Below are 18933 nucleotides of genomic sequence, written 5' to 3'. Positions count from 1 at the left end.
TGGGAAAAGGTACTGATTTCCTGATTTCCCCCTGGGGCAGTGGGAGGAATGTAGCCCCCTTCACAAGCCATGTTTCTCAAATAAAGATTCCTGGCATTGAAGAAGGAGAAAAGGCAACACCGTAGCACTCTTCTGCCTAGCTAGGAGTGAGTGGCCACACACACTGAGGATGATGCAGTGAGGTTTATGCTAAGATGTGACTCTTTATTACCAGACATATTAATAGGTATTGCAATCCTAGAAACAGGAATTCAGAGTTCTTTAAAGAAAGAGAAAAAAAGGAGAGAGAAAAAGCTGGTGTGTTAGGAAGGGAGGAGAACGTTCTCGTTCTCTTTCAGTGTTTTCTTTTCATGGATCTTACCTGCTTCACTCCCATTCTCTCCAGTTTCTCTTCAAGGATCTCTTCCAAAATTGTCCGGAACTGTTTCGGATTTGGATTCCTCCTCAGTGCTTCTAGAGCCCTCTTCTTCCAGTCCACTGAATCTGCCAGTTCTAGAGAGAAACCAGTCCTCAGAATGGGGAAACAATCTTAAACCAGGGGAAGGCAGTCTTTCTGGATCGCAATTACCTTTGGCAATCTGAGAAATTGTCCTGGACAGTACCACAAAATAGCTGCCTTGGTATGCATGGTAAATGACAAATAAATTGAGCATAAAGCAAAGCTACACGCTAAACAACACAGCATTTTACTGAAAGATATCTGCATTCTGAGTTTTGTATTCATTCAGGTAGTTCAAAGTAGATCAGTTTGCCTTGAAATGTGAACCAAATTATTTTTCCCCATCTGTTGCTGGCATCACAGAAATCTGCCTGTATTTTCATATTCCGGCCTATATAAGAAGAGATAATAAAGATTTACTCTTGATATTTTATTTTAAAAATAGGCTAAACAAGAAAGCCCAATGCCTGCTTGCCACGGTTGCTGGAAAGAATCCAATGCAAATAATACTTATAATAATGCATATACTCCTCAGCAGAAGTTGTAAAGGCTAGAACCAAATAATCATCCATTTTTGCACTACTTTTTAGTATAATTAGCCACTAAGTTACACGGTAGAATGTTTGAGAGGGACCCTAGCTCAGTGGTAGGGCACATGCTTTTCCTTCAGAATGTTCCATGTTCAATCCCCACCATCTTCAGGTAGGACTGGCAAAAATATGCCTGGAGCTCTGCTGGCAGTCAGTATCCACAGTATTAGGCTAGATGGACCAGTGGTCTGACTCAGCAGAGGGTGGCTTCCTTTGTTCTCTGACTATACATTGTCCCAGGCTCCAGGGCAAACAAATTAGCCTAACCTGGAACTTGTACTAAACTTTCTCATTCAGGCTGGGACTTTGAGCAACAAAAGGGGCTAGCATAAAATCAGAGCAAGAGTAGATGGAATTAGTGAAAGGTACCTTCTTCGGAGGACTCTTCTGATTTCTCTGACTTAGGAACCTCCTGGATTTCTGGAATTTAAAAGGGAAAAGGTCACCATATTCACATCCCAGTTGGAGGAACTCACAGATTCTGCAAATTGGCATAGACATGTCCCATTGAAATTGATGGCAGGTAAGAGAAGGTATCTCAATATATTTTCAAAGAGAAAGAAAGGTTTGAATGCAACTCTAAACTCTCTTTGCTGCATGGATTTCCATACATTTTTATGCCTGGTGCAAGTATATTTAAAAGGATCCCCATGTCCTATTGCACTTAAGCCTGTGACCAAGCTCAAACATGTGTGACTGCTCTTTCTCCATTTACTTCTGACTCCATGTCTTTTCCCCCTTGTTTGTTTCCCCGAACACACACTATGTTGACAGCTCTTCAGGGGAGGAAGTGTTCTTTACAGAGTGTTCTTGCACTCTGTAAAGCAGCACATACACAGATGGGATGGTGGTGTTGGTGTGGATTATTTCAGGTGAATTATAGACTCATACAGTTAGAAGAGGCCTAGAAGACCATCAGGTCCAACCCTCTGCTCAGTGCAGATTAAAGTCTCCCATTCAGATTCTAACCAGGCCTAATCCTGCATAGCTTCCAAGATTAGGCAGGCTCAGGCAATTCAGGCTATACAGATGATGATGATGGTGATATGAACTGATCATGAGCCACAAGATTTGTTTCACTTAAAACTGCTCGAGTCATCTTGGACTGATTCAGAGGTTGCTCATTTTGACACAGGGTTAATCCAAATCTGAATTAGAAAATCCAAACCTTTGTGCTTCCCACTAACTACTATTTGAAATCTAAAAATGATCTTAGCATTTTTGTTGTTTGACAGAATGGGAAATTTATAGGAACAGTAGCCTTTCTGAGGAAATGAAACCTGCCTGGTTCCAGATAAATCAGGTGCAAGATACGTATCTGCTAGATTCCATTTAATTTTGTTTTAAACCAATTGCCAATCACCAATTCATTCCTTGACAGAATTGTTTGAGATGTGCAAGCTTAGTTGCCCCTCCTGAGGAAATTAAACCTGCCATATTCCAGCCGAGGGGACATTTGATCAAGACAGGTTCAAATGAACAGGGGGAATATGCACTTTCCTTTTAAGGGGGACCCCCAAATATATAAGAGTGACCCTGGCTAAGAAATCTGCAAAATTTTGGAAATGCAAATACAGCAACTTTTGTGGAAGGGAATTTTGGGGTGGAAAGTGATTCAGGGAAATGGAATATAACATAGAGGTCTTCCTAGATAAGAAAGCTGAAAGAATAGGGACTAGAGAGTTCAAACAAATGAAACATGAATAAGACTTTTTTGGTTTGTTTTCCACTCGGCACAAACATTACAAGAAGTGAAACACCCTGTAATCTATTATTCCAACTTCCCTGCCCCAGAGCACTGGGATTGGAGAGCCCTGTTAAAACCATCTTCTGCTATTAAAAGCTAGAACTGTCAGTCTCCAAACTAAAACCCCACCACAAACACCATATATGTAAAGTTTGGGGAAGAATTTTTAGGGCCATCAATTTTTTGTAGGGTCAGAGATGGGGCCTGGGTCTAAATCTGGGTGCTTTGGAAGGTTTCTAATTAGGCTTTGGTCCACTTTGGAATAGTCATGCTCTGATTCAGACTTCTCATGAAACTTTCCAAATCATCCAGATTCAATTCAAGAGCAGGCCCTATCTGAAGTGCATCACTAATGACAGTAATTACACTGCTGTTTTTAGATATACATACGAATGTGGGAAGAAGGCTCAAAAGCACTTTACACTGAGAAATGGCATCTCTAACATCAGTCCAAAGTTTTTCCATTTTACTTTGTAACTCTGCTACAATTAAGGGATTAATTTGACTGCACATTTTGCAAGTCAGTGCCAGTATATTAGACTCTGCCAATAACAAAGAAGGATGAAGTTGCTATCATTCCAGAAATAAAACATCATATAGTCAACTAAATCTCGAGAGACAATTAAGGACCTCTGGCCTCTTAGTAGCATAATAAAAAGATGACTGTACAAACTCAGCCTTGTAGATGTGTTTTAAGTAAATTTCTCCTTTTAAATTGTCAAGTAGCCTGCAACTTGAGACCCACTATTCATCACTTGTCCTTGGTACTTATTTTGTATGAGTGCTTTAAGAAACTCTAGCCTCCAGAAAGCAATCTTTAGTTGTCGCTATGTACAACAGCAAATAACTATGGAATCCATTGGGCTTCTCCTGCTTCTAGGCCTGCTTCAATTTTAATTCCATGGGCACCGGGATCAAGGGTGAAATGTTCAGAATGACCTCAGAGCAAGGGCTTGATAATTAACTACACTGTGTGCTTTTGAATCACCGGATATGGCTTTTGAAGGATTTCCTTTCCTGCCTGCCCCAAAGTTGCCTGCATATTATACAGTTTGTCAAAAGAGAGAAAGAAGGATCTGGTGATAACTAGAAAAACTCATTTCTCTTAGATATTGGCCATTACCTCTGGCTTTGCTGGAAGACAGCAGCTTAATCTGCAAGGCAAAATAAGTTATTAAAAGAACAAGTTTCATTTACAACAGGGGCATTAACCTCTTTGAACTTGAGGGCCAAATTCCAGTTTGGAGAAGCTCTCAGGGTGCCATTCCATAGGGTTGTGAATCTGAGCATTATAATGATGAGGCCAAAATACCCCCAATACCAGCATATTTTAGGTTAAAACTTTTACTGAGGGTAATTGCACCATAGAAGAAGCATTTCAACCTTTTAGAATGGATGGAAAACTTCACAAAAGCCAGGAAAGGACCAAAATGGCTGGAGAGGGTACAGTTGGAGTCAGGGAAAGAGGGTTTGGCTATCTGGGGAACCCTGGAGACTTGGAATAGGACTGCTGGATTGGGCCCCTTGGCCTGAGGTTCTGCACCCCAATTTACAAGGACTAGTACTTGCTTACTTTCTATGACTCTCTGCATAACTGGGGACAATGGGAAGCAGTTAAAAGCATAGCTCCAAAAGGGTCCCAAACATATGTTATATCCTTTATGCTAAGGGATGGGTTGTAAAGCCAGAACCTCAAAGCTGTGCACTGCTGAAATAAATCCTATTGCAGTATGAAGCATTCCCTCCATCAAAGCATCTTGATTATCACAATCACCTTTGCAACAAGGAATGTTATATTAGGGGAATATTCAAACATGTGATTGGCCAATCACATTCTGAAATAGTTACTGGCCAACCGGTGTTGTACCACTTAATTTTGCTTATTGTATAGTTTGATTCTTGGAGCAAAGGAGACCTCTGGAGTACTACTGAATTTGAGCCACAAGAGGGAAATAAAGAGCTTCTTCCAGGACTGGAGGGAGGAGGTCATATTTGGCTTACTGTTTTCTCTTGAGATTGGATGATCTTGGCTTGTTCCCTGAGTTGTGCAGTAAACGATGCCATTTGCTGCTTGTTGTGCTCAGCCATTTTCCCTTGGCCAGAAGACAAGGAGGCACGGAGTCTCTCATTCTCAGCTTTCAACTGGGAGGAGAGCAAATTATTGAGAGATCTGGGAGTAATGGCCATTCTGTACGAGCAGAAAATTCTGACTTAGCAGAGCAGAGTGTTCTGAATGCAGCTACACCAGTCACCAGTTAAATGGTACTTGATTTGGCAGTAAGATCTTGCCATTTCAGAAGTATGCATGTAACAGGCATTCAGAAGTATGCATATAACTTTTAACTAAACCCTAGCAGAGCATTATGGAAATGCATTGGATCCTTGTGTTTTAGCTGTTGTGAACAGAATGTTCTCCCCTTCTCTTGGCTTCTTTTGGACACGGGCTGCACCAACTGGCTTTACTGTCCTGAATATAGTCACTTAGTGATAACCCAGTAGGTCTGCACTACTCCACTGAAGTCCAGTCAATGCCTATATATGTGTATAACTTCCCCAGGAGTGAGTATGCACAGAATTTATGAATGCAGAGCACAATGGCTCTCTTCACGCATAATGCTGAGCACAGAGAAAGAAAATGGAGCCTGCAGGCACGATCCTGCTCCTCCAGTATGTGTTGTGTGTACTCCAATGTGTTGTGTGTACTCCAATGTGTTGTGTGTACTCTAGTAACAGGAGAGAGAGCTGTGGGAGAACTCTTCAATGTACTCACCCCTTCCTTCTCTCTCTGGTGTTCTCTCTGAAGTTCCCTCAGTTTCCACTTCCACTCTGTTTTCTGACAAATTGGGGGGAAAAGCCTCAGCCTTATTCACACTTGTGGTACTCTTCAACAACAGTTATAAAACATTATTCAGAAATCATTTGAATGTATTTAAATGTGTTGTTTCCTTGCCACCACATTCTTTGCTGAACTGGATTTAGGGTGCTGAGCTACCTTAAAAGGAGGTCATGGGATCTTGTTCATTCTATTCATGGGATCATGGGATCGTGTTCATTCAGTGGCCTTGTGTGCCACTGTTCTGCTGAAAAGCCTGTGAGGACTGCTGGTGCCCACTTAGTTCAGCACACCTCTTCTTTGGGGAACCAGTGATCGGCCCTGCTGCTTAGGTGCCCAGTTGTAGAAATATGGAGTTCTGCAGGGCTTGGCAATAGGAGCCTCCTTGCGATGGAACCCTCCACTTGTCTACTCAGAAGTAACTTCCCTTGAGAGCAATGGGGCTTGCTCCCAGGATAGGAGGTGTGGATTGTAACCTTAATTACTTGTTGATCAGAAAGTTGATCAGCAAAATGTTGGCATGGTTCGGTGCCACTGGACCACAGAATGTATTAGATTGGAGAAGGAAGAGAGTATTGTTATGTGGTCTCCTACTACCTAGCTATTCTGTGTATGAAGAGGTGCTAGCCTGCAGATCTCATAGTACAGTGTGAGTGATCACATGCATCGCTGCATCCAGGTCCCCCACCTGTTGCTCAATATTTGCTTTCATTCCCTGTAGCTCCTTCTGAGTCTTCCTCCACTGTTGTTTATCAACACAATCGTCATCCTGCAGTGTCCCCAGATTGGAGACCATGACATTCTTGACTTGTAGTTCTTGGAGTTTCTGGAGGAGGAATAAGGTATATATGTAAAGGGTCAATGTCAAAGAGCATCTTGCAACAATCAAAATAAATAAAGAAAAAGGTATCTCTGAATTATTTTAGGTTTTCATGGCATGTTGTAAGTGAACGTCAGTGTCGCTAGGAAGGCCTGACCATATGTATGTGGAAGCACAAGAGGTGCAAGTTTCTCATTGTTTCAAGGACCATAAACAATCTTGATTGGAAAAAGATAGATAGATTTGGCATAGATGTTCTCCACCAATGTCATCATAATGAGTCACACAGAATCACAACATCGTAGAGTTGGAAGGGGCCAGAGGGCCCAACTCCCTGCCTCCACGTTATGCCACCCCTCTCAGATGGTTGTCCCGTTGAATCTTGAACTGATTCCATTGTCATACTGCTCTGACTGTCATGAATTTTTTCTTGATATCTACCTGGAATCTGGCTTGTCTACCAACTTGCTGTTCTTAGAAATGGTGTTGGAAAGCAGTGATAAAATTTGGCTTGCAGTGTTTCATTGTGGCTGTTCTGTGGCTGTCTCAGAACTTTTCTGAAACTCAGTCCTTGGACCGAAAGTGGTTCTATACCCATGCTTTAAAAGTACCTGCAAGGTATTTTCTTCTAAATATTTTCCTACTTTTACAAACCTTTGTGTTCATCCAAGTCTGCTCTTATCTCTCTCTCATGCCTGGATAATGTTTTTAAACCAACATATGGACAACTGAATGCAGTAATAGTGCAATGATTGTGCAGACTTCAGTGACTGAAGGAAGCAAGTATCTGCACACATCCTTACAATAATTTATGACTAAGAATGCCCAGGCATTCAAGAGAAGCATGACCTTGGCTTGTAAATAGTCCACCCTCCTGCTCTTACATTTCAACAACTTTGATTCGGGATTTCCTTTGTTGTCCTAAAAGACTTTGTCAGGCCTTGAAGAAAAAAATCCTGTTACTTACATCTGAGCATTTTTAGTAATCTGGCGCATTAAAAATCACCAAAGGTAGCAAATGCATTAACTGATCATGTGAACAGGAAGAGTGAGCCATGCATTTCTGTTACCCCTTCCAAGGTGGAATTCTTGCTGGAAATATCCTTGAATTCAGTGAGGAACAGTTGCCTGAGGTCTTCCATTTCCTTTTGAAATGTTGTCCTCTCCTCTTCCTTCCATCTCTCAAATTTTTTCCTTCTCTCTTCTTCAATTTGGTTAACACTTTCTGCTTCCTGCCAGGGAAATAACAATCCCAAGCTGGACGTAAATTGGTTAGAACAATTCTCTCAAAACTGTGACAATCCAGGAAGCTTTGAAGCTGTCTTTAAAACATTCTGTTCAACAGTCATTCAGAGTGAACTGGAGATATTTGGAGGCATAAGATGGGTGCAGACTTAAGACTAGGATTTGCCTATTTGGCTCCAGTATTCAGTAGGGCTTCAGCCCATAGGCTGGGGCAAGCAGGGAGCTGTAAAGAATGCTTTCTTTATCAAAGAGATTTGTAGCACTAACCTATTGAAGCCTACTCAAATGCAATCCCCATTGATTTCAATGGAACTTAATTGCTGTGTGTATAGTAGGGGAAGGCAGCCTGGTGCCATGCAGTTGTTGACATGCAAAAGCCCCCAGCCCACCCACCCCCTCAATGTTTCTGCACAGGGCATGAAATCTTCCCACTTTGGCTGCAAAACAAAGAGATCATAAAATCCAGCAAGCCAAAAGGTGTTTGGCCTTTGGGGATCCCCTAATTTATGTTCTTTTTAGTCCATACCTGAGCCCTGGACTGTCTCTCAGCCTCCAGCTGGGCATGGGTCTCCTTCAGCTTGGCTTTCAGGTCTACAATCTCACTTTCAATCAGTTCCACTTGTTTCTTCCTCTCCTCTACAAAGTTGATTCAAAAAGAGGCATCATGGTCTTCATTGCAAACATTTAAAGTGGGTATGGAAATGTTACATTTCAAACAGCTTCACATCTCCTTATCAAAAATTCTCTACAGTTTCAAGACTGTACTTCAGTTTAAAGAGTAAATAATTATTGTAATTGTACCATTATTGCATGTGTTCTGAGATGCATGGCACTCTGCAAAGTGCAAAAGAATACATTCCTACCCCAAGAAATTTGCAATCTAAAATCTGACATATGTGGGGGAGGATGAAGACAAACCTAAAAAGTGAAATTCAAAACTTTTACTTTAAATTTTTAAAATAGCTTAATTTGAAGAAATAGGCAGAGCAACCCTTTGCTTTCCAAAGGAGCACTTCAAATAGTCCGTGCTTTGAGAGCAGATGCTCAGCAGAGCAGAAGGAATGACAGAGCAATCTTTGCCTCTCCAGCGTCCTTCTATTGCTAGATGCAATTTGACCACATGTATTTGAGGGGTGGGAGAAGAGCTGAGAGCTTTTGGGATGGTGTGGATCCTCTGGGTTTCCCCTTCCTACCCCTCTCCCTCATTTGCATTCTCAGTTGAGGAAGGCACCATGATGATTTCTGCCACAGTTGCAAGGGGAGATGGGAAGAACCATCTCCATTTAGATCTTCCTTCTTGAGCTAATTTGATGCCTATGACCTTGGAAGAGGAATATCATCCTATGGTCAAAATATCCTATGGTCCCTGGGATACTTTTCTAATGACCATAGAATTGCTTCCTAAAATTGGAAAACTTTCTGTTAAGTAATTGAATTCATTCTCATGCAATTACAAGATTGACCTATGCTTCTGAAATGCTACATAATTGCTGGAGTAATTTGCAGAAGGGCTTGATGCTTGTTATGCCACAGAATCAGTTTGAACATGACAGAATTCAGATAACTGCTATGGATCAAGATGTCTTATATTGCTTTCTTTATTTGATCAAGCTAAATTTATTTGTTCCACTGAAATATTTTATGCTTATAAACAGGGATTGCTTCAGCTCTGACTCTGAATTAAAAGTCAGAAAATGCGTATAAGAGTAATTAGTAAAAATCACTAGAAATGGACCTAGATGCAAGGAGAGCATAAAAAAAATAAGATGCACCCAATATCAACAGCCCTCTGATGATCTTCCTTCCTATAATTTAGTTTCTGCCACCCATCCCAAACAGATTCAGGTAGGAATGACTCTGCCACTGCATCCTGAGTGGGCAAAACTATCTGTGGGGGCTCAAGCCCATGCTACCTCTAACTGGTCCTCTTCACAGTGATGTCAGTACAATCTACCCACTGTAATTTGTGTCACAGTGTAGGATTAGGTGATCTGGGATGGGTCCAGTAGGAATGTTTTGCCAATAGACCCAATTTGTCTATTCTACATTGCCTGAATGTGTGCCAGGGAGAAACTGGATTTAGGACTTGATGGGAGTCATGTAAATGGTGAATTAAAAGCTGCAGTACTTTGACGCATGATGTGATGTGGTTTTACCCAGACTTGTTATTTAGGGCTCTAAGAACTAGGAAGCAGGGAAAGGAACACCTTTGATGCAAACCTGGCTCATACACTTAGAATTGTGGGGCTCAAGGGCAGTGACTCAGGATGTTCTCAACCCTGAAGAGAGCAGGTAGGATATATTCTACCTCCAATGCAGGGACAGGTTAAGTTCATCCTAAGTCAGAGATGGTTGCATGACAGTTCCTAGAGTCCTAGGATCCTACAGTTCTAAGATCTTTTGTACATCTTTTGCTAAGCTGAAGTTCCAATAAAGTTGGGTCTTTAGACTGCAGCAAAGCAATGTGTCTTACTTCTTTATTATGGGCTTGAGGACAAGCAACCCTCCAGATAAACCTAGTTCCCTTCAGATGTTTTGAACTATAACCCCTTACCATTGCTGCCCTAGGATGATGAGAGTTTCAGTTCAAAATATCTGAAGGGCAGATATTTTATTCAGTTTTATCTTCCTGGAAATTAAAGGATCAATCAGTAATCTCAAATATTAATTCCTCATTAGGTGCCCTAACCCTAGAACCTCCTTGATAGGAAAGTTGCTTGATAGGAACTCCCACTGCTCACCAGCTGCAGTGGTTTCAGGGTGCCTCCTCTCCATGTGGCCTTGAAGAAAGGCATAGTTCATAAAGGTCTTGTCACAGAGCTGGCACTAGAGTAAATGACAGATGGAAGGATGAAAACTCACGCCCTGAAAGAATAAGCAGGTTAGACATGCTGCCCCCCAACACTCCTGTAACTTCTCACCCAAGTCTGTCATTTCTCAATCTCAGTAGGATAGGTGGGGATCAAAACGACCTCATTCACTTCCAGTCCTAAAGCAGAACCATCTTACCGACATGCTTAAACTATTTATTTATTTATTTATTTATTTATGGATTTATATCCTGCCTTTTTCCTACAAAGGGCTCAAGGCAGCTTACATCATTCTCCTCCTCCATCTTATCCTCACAACAACAACCCTGTGAGGTAGGTTGGGCTGAAAGTCTGTGACTGGCCCAAAGTCACCCAGTTGGCTCCATGGCCAAGCGAGTCCCAGTCCCACGCTCTTACCCACTACACCACACTGGCACCACACTAACCATGCATTCTGGGCTGTTTGTGAACTTCTGTAGAAAAACATGCATTGACACCATGGTAGCCATTAGTCCATCTTTGCTTCTGCTACCTTGACCGAGAGAGGAGGTGGAAGAAAAGCAGGATTCATTTACATGCCCTGTGACTGCCGTGCTCCAACTGTCTCCATTTATATCAGCTACGGTTCTTGCTTTCTCAGTCTCACTGTTATCTTTTTTGGGTGCTCTTTAGAAACAAAAGAGCAAACCCCAAAAAACCTTGCGGGGGTGCATGCTCACAAAAAAGAGTGCACAAGTTCCCCTTCCATCCTACTACTAACTGCCTATGTAAACAGCAAATGCAGATAAGTATGTTCAAATCTCGCATACAGCAAGCATTCAGCAATGTGTACTCATGACTGAAGGGGGGGCACGTGTGCCCTCAAAATCCTTACTGTGTTGACAGAAGTGCTGTCAGTGCCTAAGCATGCCTCAGTTTATGTATGTGAAATGTTGAGTGCTGTCACTGCCATTAGCTGAAAGAGTATCTTTTCCTCTTCCCCACTGAGACAGGGGTGATGCAAATCAGGCCTGCAGGCCAGATCAGATCCTCCATGGTTTCCCATCTGTCCCCCTTGGGGTTCCCTAGATGTCCATGACCCCTTCCTCTGGCCCTCTCCCCTTTCCCCCTCAATAATCTCTTAGCTTTTGTGCAAGTTTTACTCACACTCCAAAAGACAGAAATGCCTCGTCTAAGGCCTAAATTACTGGCCTGAAGAGCTTTAAGGGGGAAAAAATGCTGGTATTGGGGGTATTTGGCTCACCCACCACTGGACTGCAGCCCTCAGCAGTTTCTCTAAGCTGCAATTTGACCCTTGGGAGTTGATCCAATAACCCAGCCATGAAACTTACCTTGTGGTAGTTATTGGCCCCAGCTTGCAAGAGCAGCTGCTGGCTGGCAATCATCTTTTTCCGCCTCCTGCACTCTTCCTTAACATTCTTCAGCTCTTCAGCTTGCTTCTCCAAGTCACATTTGAGGTGCTTTTGGTCTTCCAGAGCTGCCTGGAGCTGCCCGTCCTGAAGTGCCAAGCTTGCGCTCAAGCACTCCTGGGAGTGCAGCAGGTACTCGATGATCAGCTGGGCCATCTTAAGGACCTTTAAGAGAACGGGGTCTACTGGCTGCTGACAGTAGGGGCACTTCTCTCCATCCAGGTTGCAAAAAGTGACGCCCTTGATATTGTCCTGGAGGGTGCTGAGATCCAGCTCACGAGCTACCCTCTCCACGTCAATGGCACTGAACCGTCTCCAGTCGATAGTTTCTTGCCGTGACTGGAATTTAAAGGCCGGAATCACAGTCGGATTGGCTAGCATGTTGCCAAAGAAATTGCCACTGCTTTGGAAGTTCACAGGAAATTTGGACCCTGGTATCCCTGTCTGATAATGTGGTGATGCAGGGTGTGGTAATGGGTAGTAGATATGAGAAGCAAATGGCTAAAAAAGAAACCAAAATGCATCAGAGTGGAAACAAACTCAGACCTGAATACATGTGATGGTGCAGCTAAGTAATTTCATACCCCCGACTTAATACTTGCAGGGTAGGCCCCTTTAGATGGCTCTCTGGATTGCCCGAGTTGTGAAGCACACCAACAACATTCCTCTGCCCTGCACTGGTGCACCTCAGCACCCCAACAACTATTCCATGCTCCACGACTGATTCTCCAGTCCTATTATATTAGAACATTTGCCACCCGTGACTTGCAAACAAGCAAAACACCTTGAGCATGGTCAATTTTTCATTTTAGATCACAGCACCATCATGACGACAGGAATAAAATGCACTTTGCTTTACTGCCTGCCTGATCGCCAGTCACTTTCTGGGAGGTCACGTCCTCTCCCCAGGTCCAGTCCTAGCTATAACACTGAATACGTACAGCACGGCATTTACTGATTTGAGAGTAAACGCAGCATGTACTCACTGAGCTCTGCAGAACTGATTTCCTTTGATGTTTTCCCATTACAATAATCAGTCCTTGAGTACGTGCATATTTTTATGTCAGCTTATGTTTTACCATATTGGATGGTTAAACAAAGACTGATTCATGACTCTACTAAAATGTTACGGAATCAATAAAATAGAAAGATAAATATGTGAATAAATGGAAATTGCTACTTTTATAGCTAAAAGGTTTGACTCATTACTTATTCATATTTAAAATTGACTCTCATTATTTGCATCTAGAGTACAAACAGGGTTCTCCAGTTTCCACATAAAAACAGGAGCAGGCTTGCACTATCCACAAGTTATATTCATATTTCGGAGGCACTCAAATGACTATAAAATGTACATAATTGTGTTGTGTGTATATCCCTACCCACCCATGGAAATCATGAAAGCTGCTGCATTTTGAGCACTGAAAAATTAATCCACTTGTAGAGAAAAATACATCCATGACATATATATTTTCAAGCTTGATTTGAAAATCTTTGCTACATAGAAATATAGTCATGCTGACCTCATAAGATTAAATATACTTCAGGACTGAGAAATGTACCTAGAATACAGAGAAGATAGCATTTGAAAGAGATAACCCCCAAGGAAACCAGGAAGCAGCAAATCTGTTAAATTCTACATTGAGAGAGTTGAACTCTGGCTCATTTGGGAATAACAAACCAGGATCCTGGTTTTGGATGCATTGCTTCCTGGTTAGTTTTATCCACTCACATAAAGTGGAAGAGTAAATAGGCTGCATGCGCTAGCATTGTGCTCATTCTCAGTCAGTCAGAACTCTTAGCTTATTTTGTGTGAACATAGCCTTTGTTACATAAATGACATAGACTTTGTTACATAAATGAGATGAACAGCTCATTAAGAGACAAACACATTTTAAAACTAGCAACATTTTTTAATTCCATGAAGAAGGCAATAAAGATTCCTTGGTTTCAGCATTAACTTTCAACTGTTGTATTTTTTCCACCAACAACTGCATGATAAAAATGGAGGCTTCCATTACCTTACAATATTAAAATATCATTTCAGACTCATGTCAGTTGGTTTTTCACTTCCATTCTAAAACCAACACAATTCACCAGGGATATAGCTGGATACTATCATTCCTGAACAGGAACCCATTTAGCTATAGTTAGAAAGGATGCTGTCTTACTGTTCACTAATGTCAGCTAAGGTGTTGTAGAAAATGAATCCATGGTGACATTTAAGCCAACTGAAGAATTAAAATAAGGTCATTTGATATTGGACCCAGAAGGAAGTTCAGCTACACTTTCTTTCAGGTAATTGTTAAGGTAGGGGGATATTTGCAAAATGGTACATACCATGTTTTCAGTTCAGAACTGCTGCCCTGATCTATCTGGACGGCTTGCTTATTCACAACAGACAGTTGTGTTGAGCAACAGTGGGTTACTAGGTGTGCCCTCCATGATGGTAACATGATTCCAAAGTTCTGCTTGCAGTAGAACAAATATGCCACTGCCAGGCAGAACACTCCAAGTGGCTAAATAGTTGTTCTCTGCTTTTTGTGTGCCAGTTTTAGGCTGAGGTATGAGCAAACAGGCTCAGGTGTGAGCAAACAGATAGGTAACCAAGTGATAATATTTTCATATACACTGCAGAGAAGCTGATCACTGTGTCACATTAGTCTCGTTAAAGTACCACTCAGGATTGGAGTCACAAGTAGCAAGCTGTTAATGTGCAATTTTTGGGAACAAGTAGGTTGGTACATCTTGGCAAGTGTTCTCGTGGGAAGTTAGTCATGCATTTTTGCTGACTCAGATTTCAAAGATGAATATTGCAGTGGGATTGAGGAGAGCAGGATGCTCAAAAGCCCTGGGACACAACCAGGGGAGATGGTAGAGCCGATGAGAACAAAGCAGAAGCAAAGATGGGCAGACAGACTCTGGGAGCATATGGAGATACAGGAAGCGGGAATGGCTGCTGAGACTGGGGAATCTTCAAGTGGAGATCAGCCCCTCCCCTCAGAGCTAGCCCCAGTGGGGAGGTGGCAGCAGAGGCAGGAAACGCAATTGGTTGAGAAGCATGTGGGAAAAAGGCAAGCTTGCTACCAAGCGCCCCTTCCCAAGGGTTGGGTTACGAACAGGCTCATTAGCAGGGTTTTGGGAACTGATCACTAGGCTGCTTTGTGCATGGTCAGAGACTTGACTGGATGATATACATGTAGAAAAGAGTTTAGCTGTGAATATCTCCAGCCGGTGATTTTCACTGAAGACACAAATGTTATTTATTGCAAGCATCAGAGAAACTCCCCAAACAAAAGCAGAAAGGCCCATTGGCTTGAACCTCACAGTTCAAGTCTTCTGGGCATCAAATATGACCCAATTTGCCCCATCTGTGCTCTCAGTGTACTGACCATCTTAGTTTGATGTTTATTATATATCATACAACCTCAACTTTAGTTGTAGGCCGTTACTGTTAGACAATACAGGGCACTTAAAGTATTCATCAATTAAAGGTGCTAAATTGATCTGCTTTTCTTATCTCTGCATATCCTGGAATTTCTAGAATTGTGTCTACTCTCCTGATATGAATTTTTCATTGCTAGCAAGAGGCAAACCCAGCCAACTAACTTGGGAACAGATGCATAATGTACCTTCAGCATATACAATTTAAGACAATGATGTTTTTATCACTCCCTAATGCTAGGAAACAGTGCAAAACAGAAAAGCTAAAAGGTCAGTAACTGGTTTCTATTTGGGATGTATGTGTTTAACTAGAAGCACTGCTGGCACAGCATAATAATCCATCACTTTTCAAAAGTTTAAAAAGAGAACCAGACATCACCTTTGGAATGATCAGATACATTGGGTTGAATGGAAATTAGATCTCCATCACTTTTAGACTTCCAGCTCCCAGCAGTCCTGACCATCGTCCATGCTGGCAGGTACTCCTGGTTTTGAAGGGCCAAACAGTAGGAGAGCTACCTTCTGTCCGTGCTGAGTTGCACAAGGGCAAAGCAGCATCACTACTGCTGGTGGAATCAGCTCAACTAAAATGTTCTTCCCCTTAATCTCTATCCAATATTTACTTTGATAATTGCGCCAGCCTTTATTTGCATCCTTTAGCACATCAGTCTCTGTGTTTGCTCAAATTGCCTGTTAAATTAATATTAACTATCAGAACGTCTGACAATATTACAGGCCAGGTGTGCTGTGGAGGAGGGCTTAGAAGCGGTAAAGTGCCCGGGAAGGCAGAGCAGGAGACCTTTTTGATTAGCATGGGCATTTATTAGCACCTACTCATTCACTAAGGTTTTCCCCAGGGCCCTCCTGTTGACTCCTCCAAGGATTGCTCATAAGGGGGCAAGGAGGCAGAGGGCCTTCGTAATGGTGACCCCCAGTTATAATCATCTCTCTGATGAAACCTATCTGGCACCAACAGCTATCTTTTCTGTGCCAATTAAGACCTTCTTTTCTCAGGCATTTGGCAATATATGATGAAGTTTTTAATCAAACCTTGATTTTTTCCTTGTTGTTGACAGTTTAAAATTGCTTTCAGATATATGTGTGTTTGTGAGCTTAAGTGGACTCTGGGGGCTGATGGAGGACAGGAAGCCCTGGAGGGATGTTGTCCATGGGGTCACGATGGGTTGGACATGACTTCGCGACTAGCAACAAATATGTGTGTTGTGTCTCTGTGGCATGTATATGTATGGATATCTATGACTTTTATAATGCATTTAAAGTATTTTCATTGTCTGAAAGCTGCCCAGAGTACTTTGGAAGGAGTATCAAAATGCAATAAAAGAAAAATGAATGAGATGAAAGCCTGCCACCCCTCCAGACTTCTCGAGCCTCCCTGAGTTTGGCCACAGTCCTCCTCCCTGAGGCTGGGCTGAGGGTGGGAAATGGACTTTCCCATCAGCAATATATTGTTGTGAGACATCCTGGCTGTAATGCAAGCATGTCTACTTAGAAGTAAACCACATTGATTTTAATGTGCTTATTCTTGGGGAAAGAGCTGTGTGTAATTTCAGGAATTGCTTTTGAGTGAAGGGGAATGGGAGTAGTGGATTTATTTATTTTATTTATTTATATTGAAAGCTTTTATAGACTGATCCTACTGGCATCACCTCATCAGAGGTGGGAGAATAGCAGCAAACAAAACCACAACCTTCCCCTCTTCTCTCCCTACCCCCTTTTCCACTGTTTTTGTGAGGAGGTAGGAGGAGCTGTAAATTGTTTTTCTTTTTAATTTTTTTTTCTCTGCTGGCTTGCTTCTTTGCACTGGCACATAGCCAATGGATGGGGAAAAATGGAGATGAGCCACTTCCCTGCACATATTCTTTTTCCAACTCCTCTGCAATTTCATTTGTGTGTGACACAAGATCACATAACAACACTGTGGCAATTGCATTGTATTCATTGTTCTGGGCTCCACATTATAGGAAGGATATAGCCAGCTTAGAAGTGGTGCAGCGTAGAGCCACCAGGATGGTATGAGGTAAGACTGAGGGAACTGGGTCTTTTCAGCCTGGAAAAGAGGAGACTCTGATAGGATCTGTTGGTGACATATAGGCATGTGAGGAGGTGCCCCACGGAGGGTACAGACCTGCTTTCCCCTGCGGAGGAGGGCAGGATGTGTTCCAACAGAGAAAAGCTCAGGGAACCAAGATTCAGTTTGGATGCCAGGAAGTACTTCCTGACAGTTAGGACCCCGAGAGTATGGAATGGACTTCCATGGGAGGTGGTTACAGCCCCATCGGCGAGGGTGTTCAAGGATAGGTTGGACATGCACATCGTCATGAGTGGAGCCAGCAGGAGCAGGGGGTCAGACTAGATGGCCCAGGAGACCCCTTCTGACTTGCTCTGTTTCTGTTTCTATGTTTCATTAGCATATGACCCTGTGATGAACATAAGAGAAGTCATACTGAATCAGACTAATGGCCCATCCAGTCCAACAATCCATTCATGCACTAGCATTTGTCCATAGAATCCCACAAGCAAGATGGGTACAAGAGTTCTACCTGCTCAAGTTCCTCAGCAACTGGTATATGTAGGCATGCCAGCTCTGATCCTGGAGGTAGTACCTGGCCAGCAACTGATAGCCTCCTCCTCCATGAATTTGTCCGATTCTCTTTTAAGGTCATCTAAACTGGTGGGAATCACTATTTCCTGTGGCAGTGAATTCCATAGTTTAACTGCATGTTGTGTGAAGAAATGTTTCCCTTTATCTGTCTTAAATCTTCCACCAATCAGCTTCATGGGATGACCCTATGCCCTAGTATTATGGGAAAGGGAGATAAATGTCTTCCTCATCCCCTTTCACCATGTCATGCTTAGTTAGAACACTTCTATCATGCATAAGGTCCAGAACAGGTACTTGTTCTGTATCCTCAGCTGTGAAGACAGATGAAAAGAATTCATTCAATGTCTCTGCAGTCTCCTTTAATGTTCCTTTAATTCCAGTATCATCCAGTGGCCCAACTACTTCTCTAGCTGGTTTCTTTCTTCTGATAATATTTCTTTATTCTGAATCTTGATGTTGTTAGTGAAAAGCTTTTCAAAATGTTTCCTCGCTTTTCTTATTGTCTTCTCCATCTCCTTTGTGCAAACTTGTGTTCCTTTTTGTTTTCCTCATTTGATAAATGTGTTTTGCATGAATGCCACCATGGGGCTCCCTGATAAACAGAAGGGGATCTAGTGTGGACCTCTCCAAGTGACAACAAATGAAAAGTTTAATTTTTTACTGACTGGCAAGTTACAGATTTACTTCAATCACTTGGTTAGGTGAGAGATGGAGAACCAATGCTCTTTATATTTACATACCTTTTTTGCTTGCTCCCACTTTTGCATTTGTCTAGTCAGGACGCTGTTTGTTAATTATGCAAACACGTGAGCAACTTGTGGAGATCCAGTTATTTTGGCCAAACAACTACGATCACCTTTAGCAAGCACCCTTTCATGTTGAGGGATCATGAAAGTGGTAGACCAAAATACCTGGAGAGTCACATATTGTCCACCCCTGTGCTAAAGGGCAATGAAGAAAGAGAAAAAGACAG

The 18933-nt window shown here is 42.3% G+C and overlaps 1 protein-coding gene across 1 annotated transcript in view; it reads right to left on the bottom strand.

Moving 5' to 3' along the window:
• DZIP1L (DAZ interacting zinc finger protein 1 like) overlaps nucleotides 1-18933 on the bottom strand; it is a 32736-nt gene that overhangs the window by 7880 nt on the left and 5923 nt on the right. The window contains exons 2-12 of the mRNA XM_044431167.1: nucleotides 11816-12394; nucleotides 10416-10500; nucleotides 9091-9093; nucleotides 8201-8310; nucleotides 7500-7661; nucleotides 6298-6435; nucleotides 5547-5609; nucleotides 4778-4918; nucleotides 3900-3930; nucleotides 1399-1449; nucleotides 362-492 (exon numbers count right to left, since the gene is read on the bottom strand). Coding sequence (XP_044287102.1) covers nucleotides 362-492; nucleotides 1399-1449; nucleotides 3900-3930; nucleotides 4778-4918; nucleotides 5547-5609; nucleotides 6298-6435; nucleotides 7500-7661; nucleotides 8201-8310; nucleotides 9091-9093; nucleotides 10416-10500; nucleotides 11816-12394 — 1494 coding nt within the window. The remainder of the gene's footprint in view (nucleotides 1-361; nucleotides 493-1398; nucleotides 1450-3899; nucleotides 3931-4777; nucleotides 4919-5546; nucleotides 5610-6297; nucleotides 6436-7499; nucleotides 7662-8200; nucleotides 8311-9090; nucleotides 9094-10415; nucleotides 10501-11815; nucleotides 12395-18933) is intronic.

This window comes from Varanus komodoensis, unplaced genomic scaffold (genome assembly GCF_004798865.1).
Source record: "Varanus komodoensis strain SLA01 unplaced genomic scaffold, ASM479886v1 scaffold1, whole genome shotgun sequence".
NCBI lineage: Eukaryota > Metazoa > Chordata > Lepidosauria > Squamata > Varanidae > Varanus > Varanus komodoensis.
The sequence above is the reverse complement of the archived record's forward strand: the minus strand, read 5'-3'. Positions and strand labels throughout refer to the sequence as shown.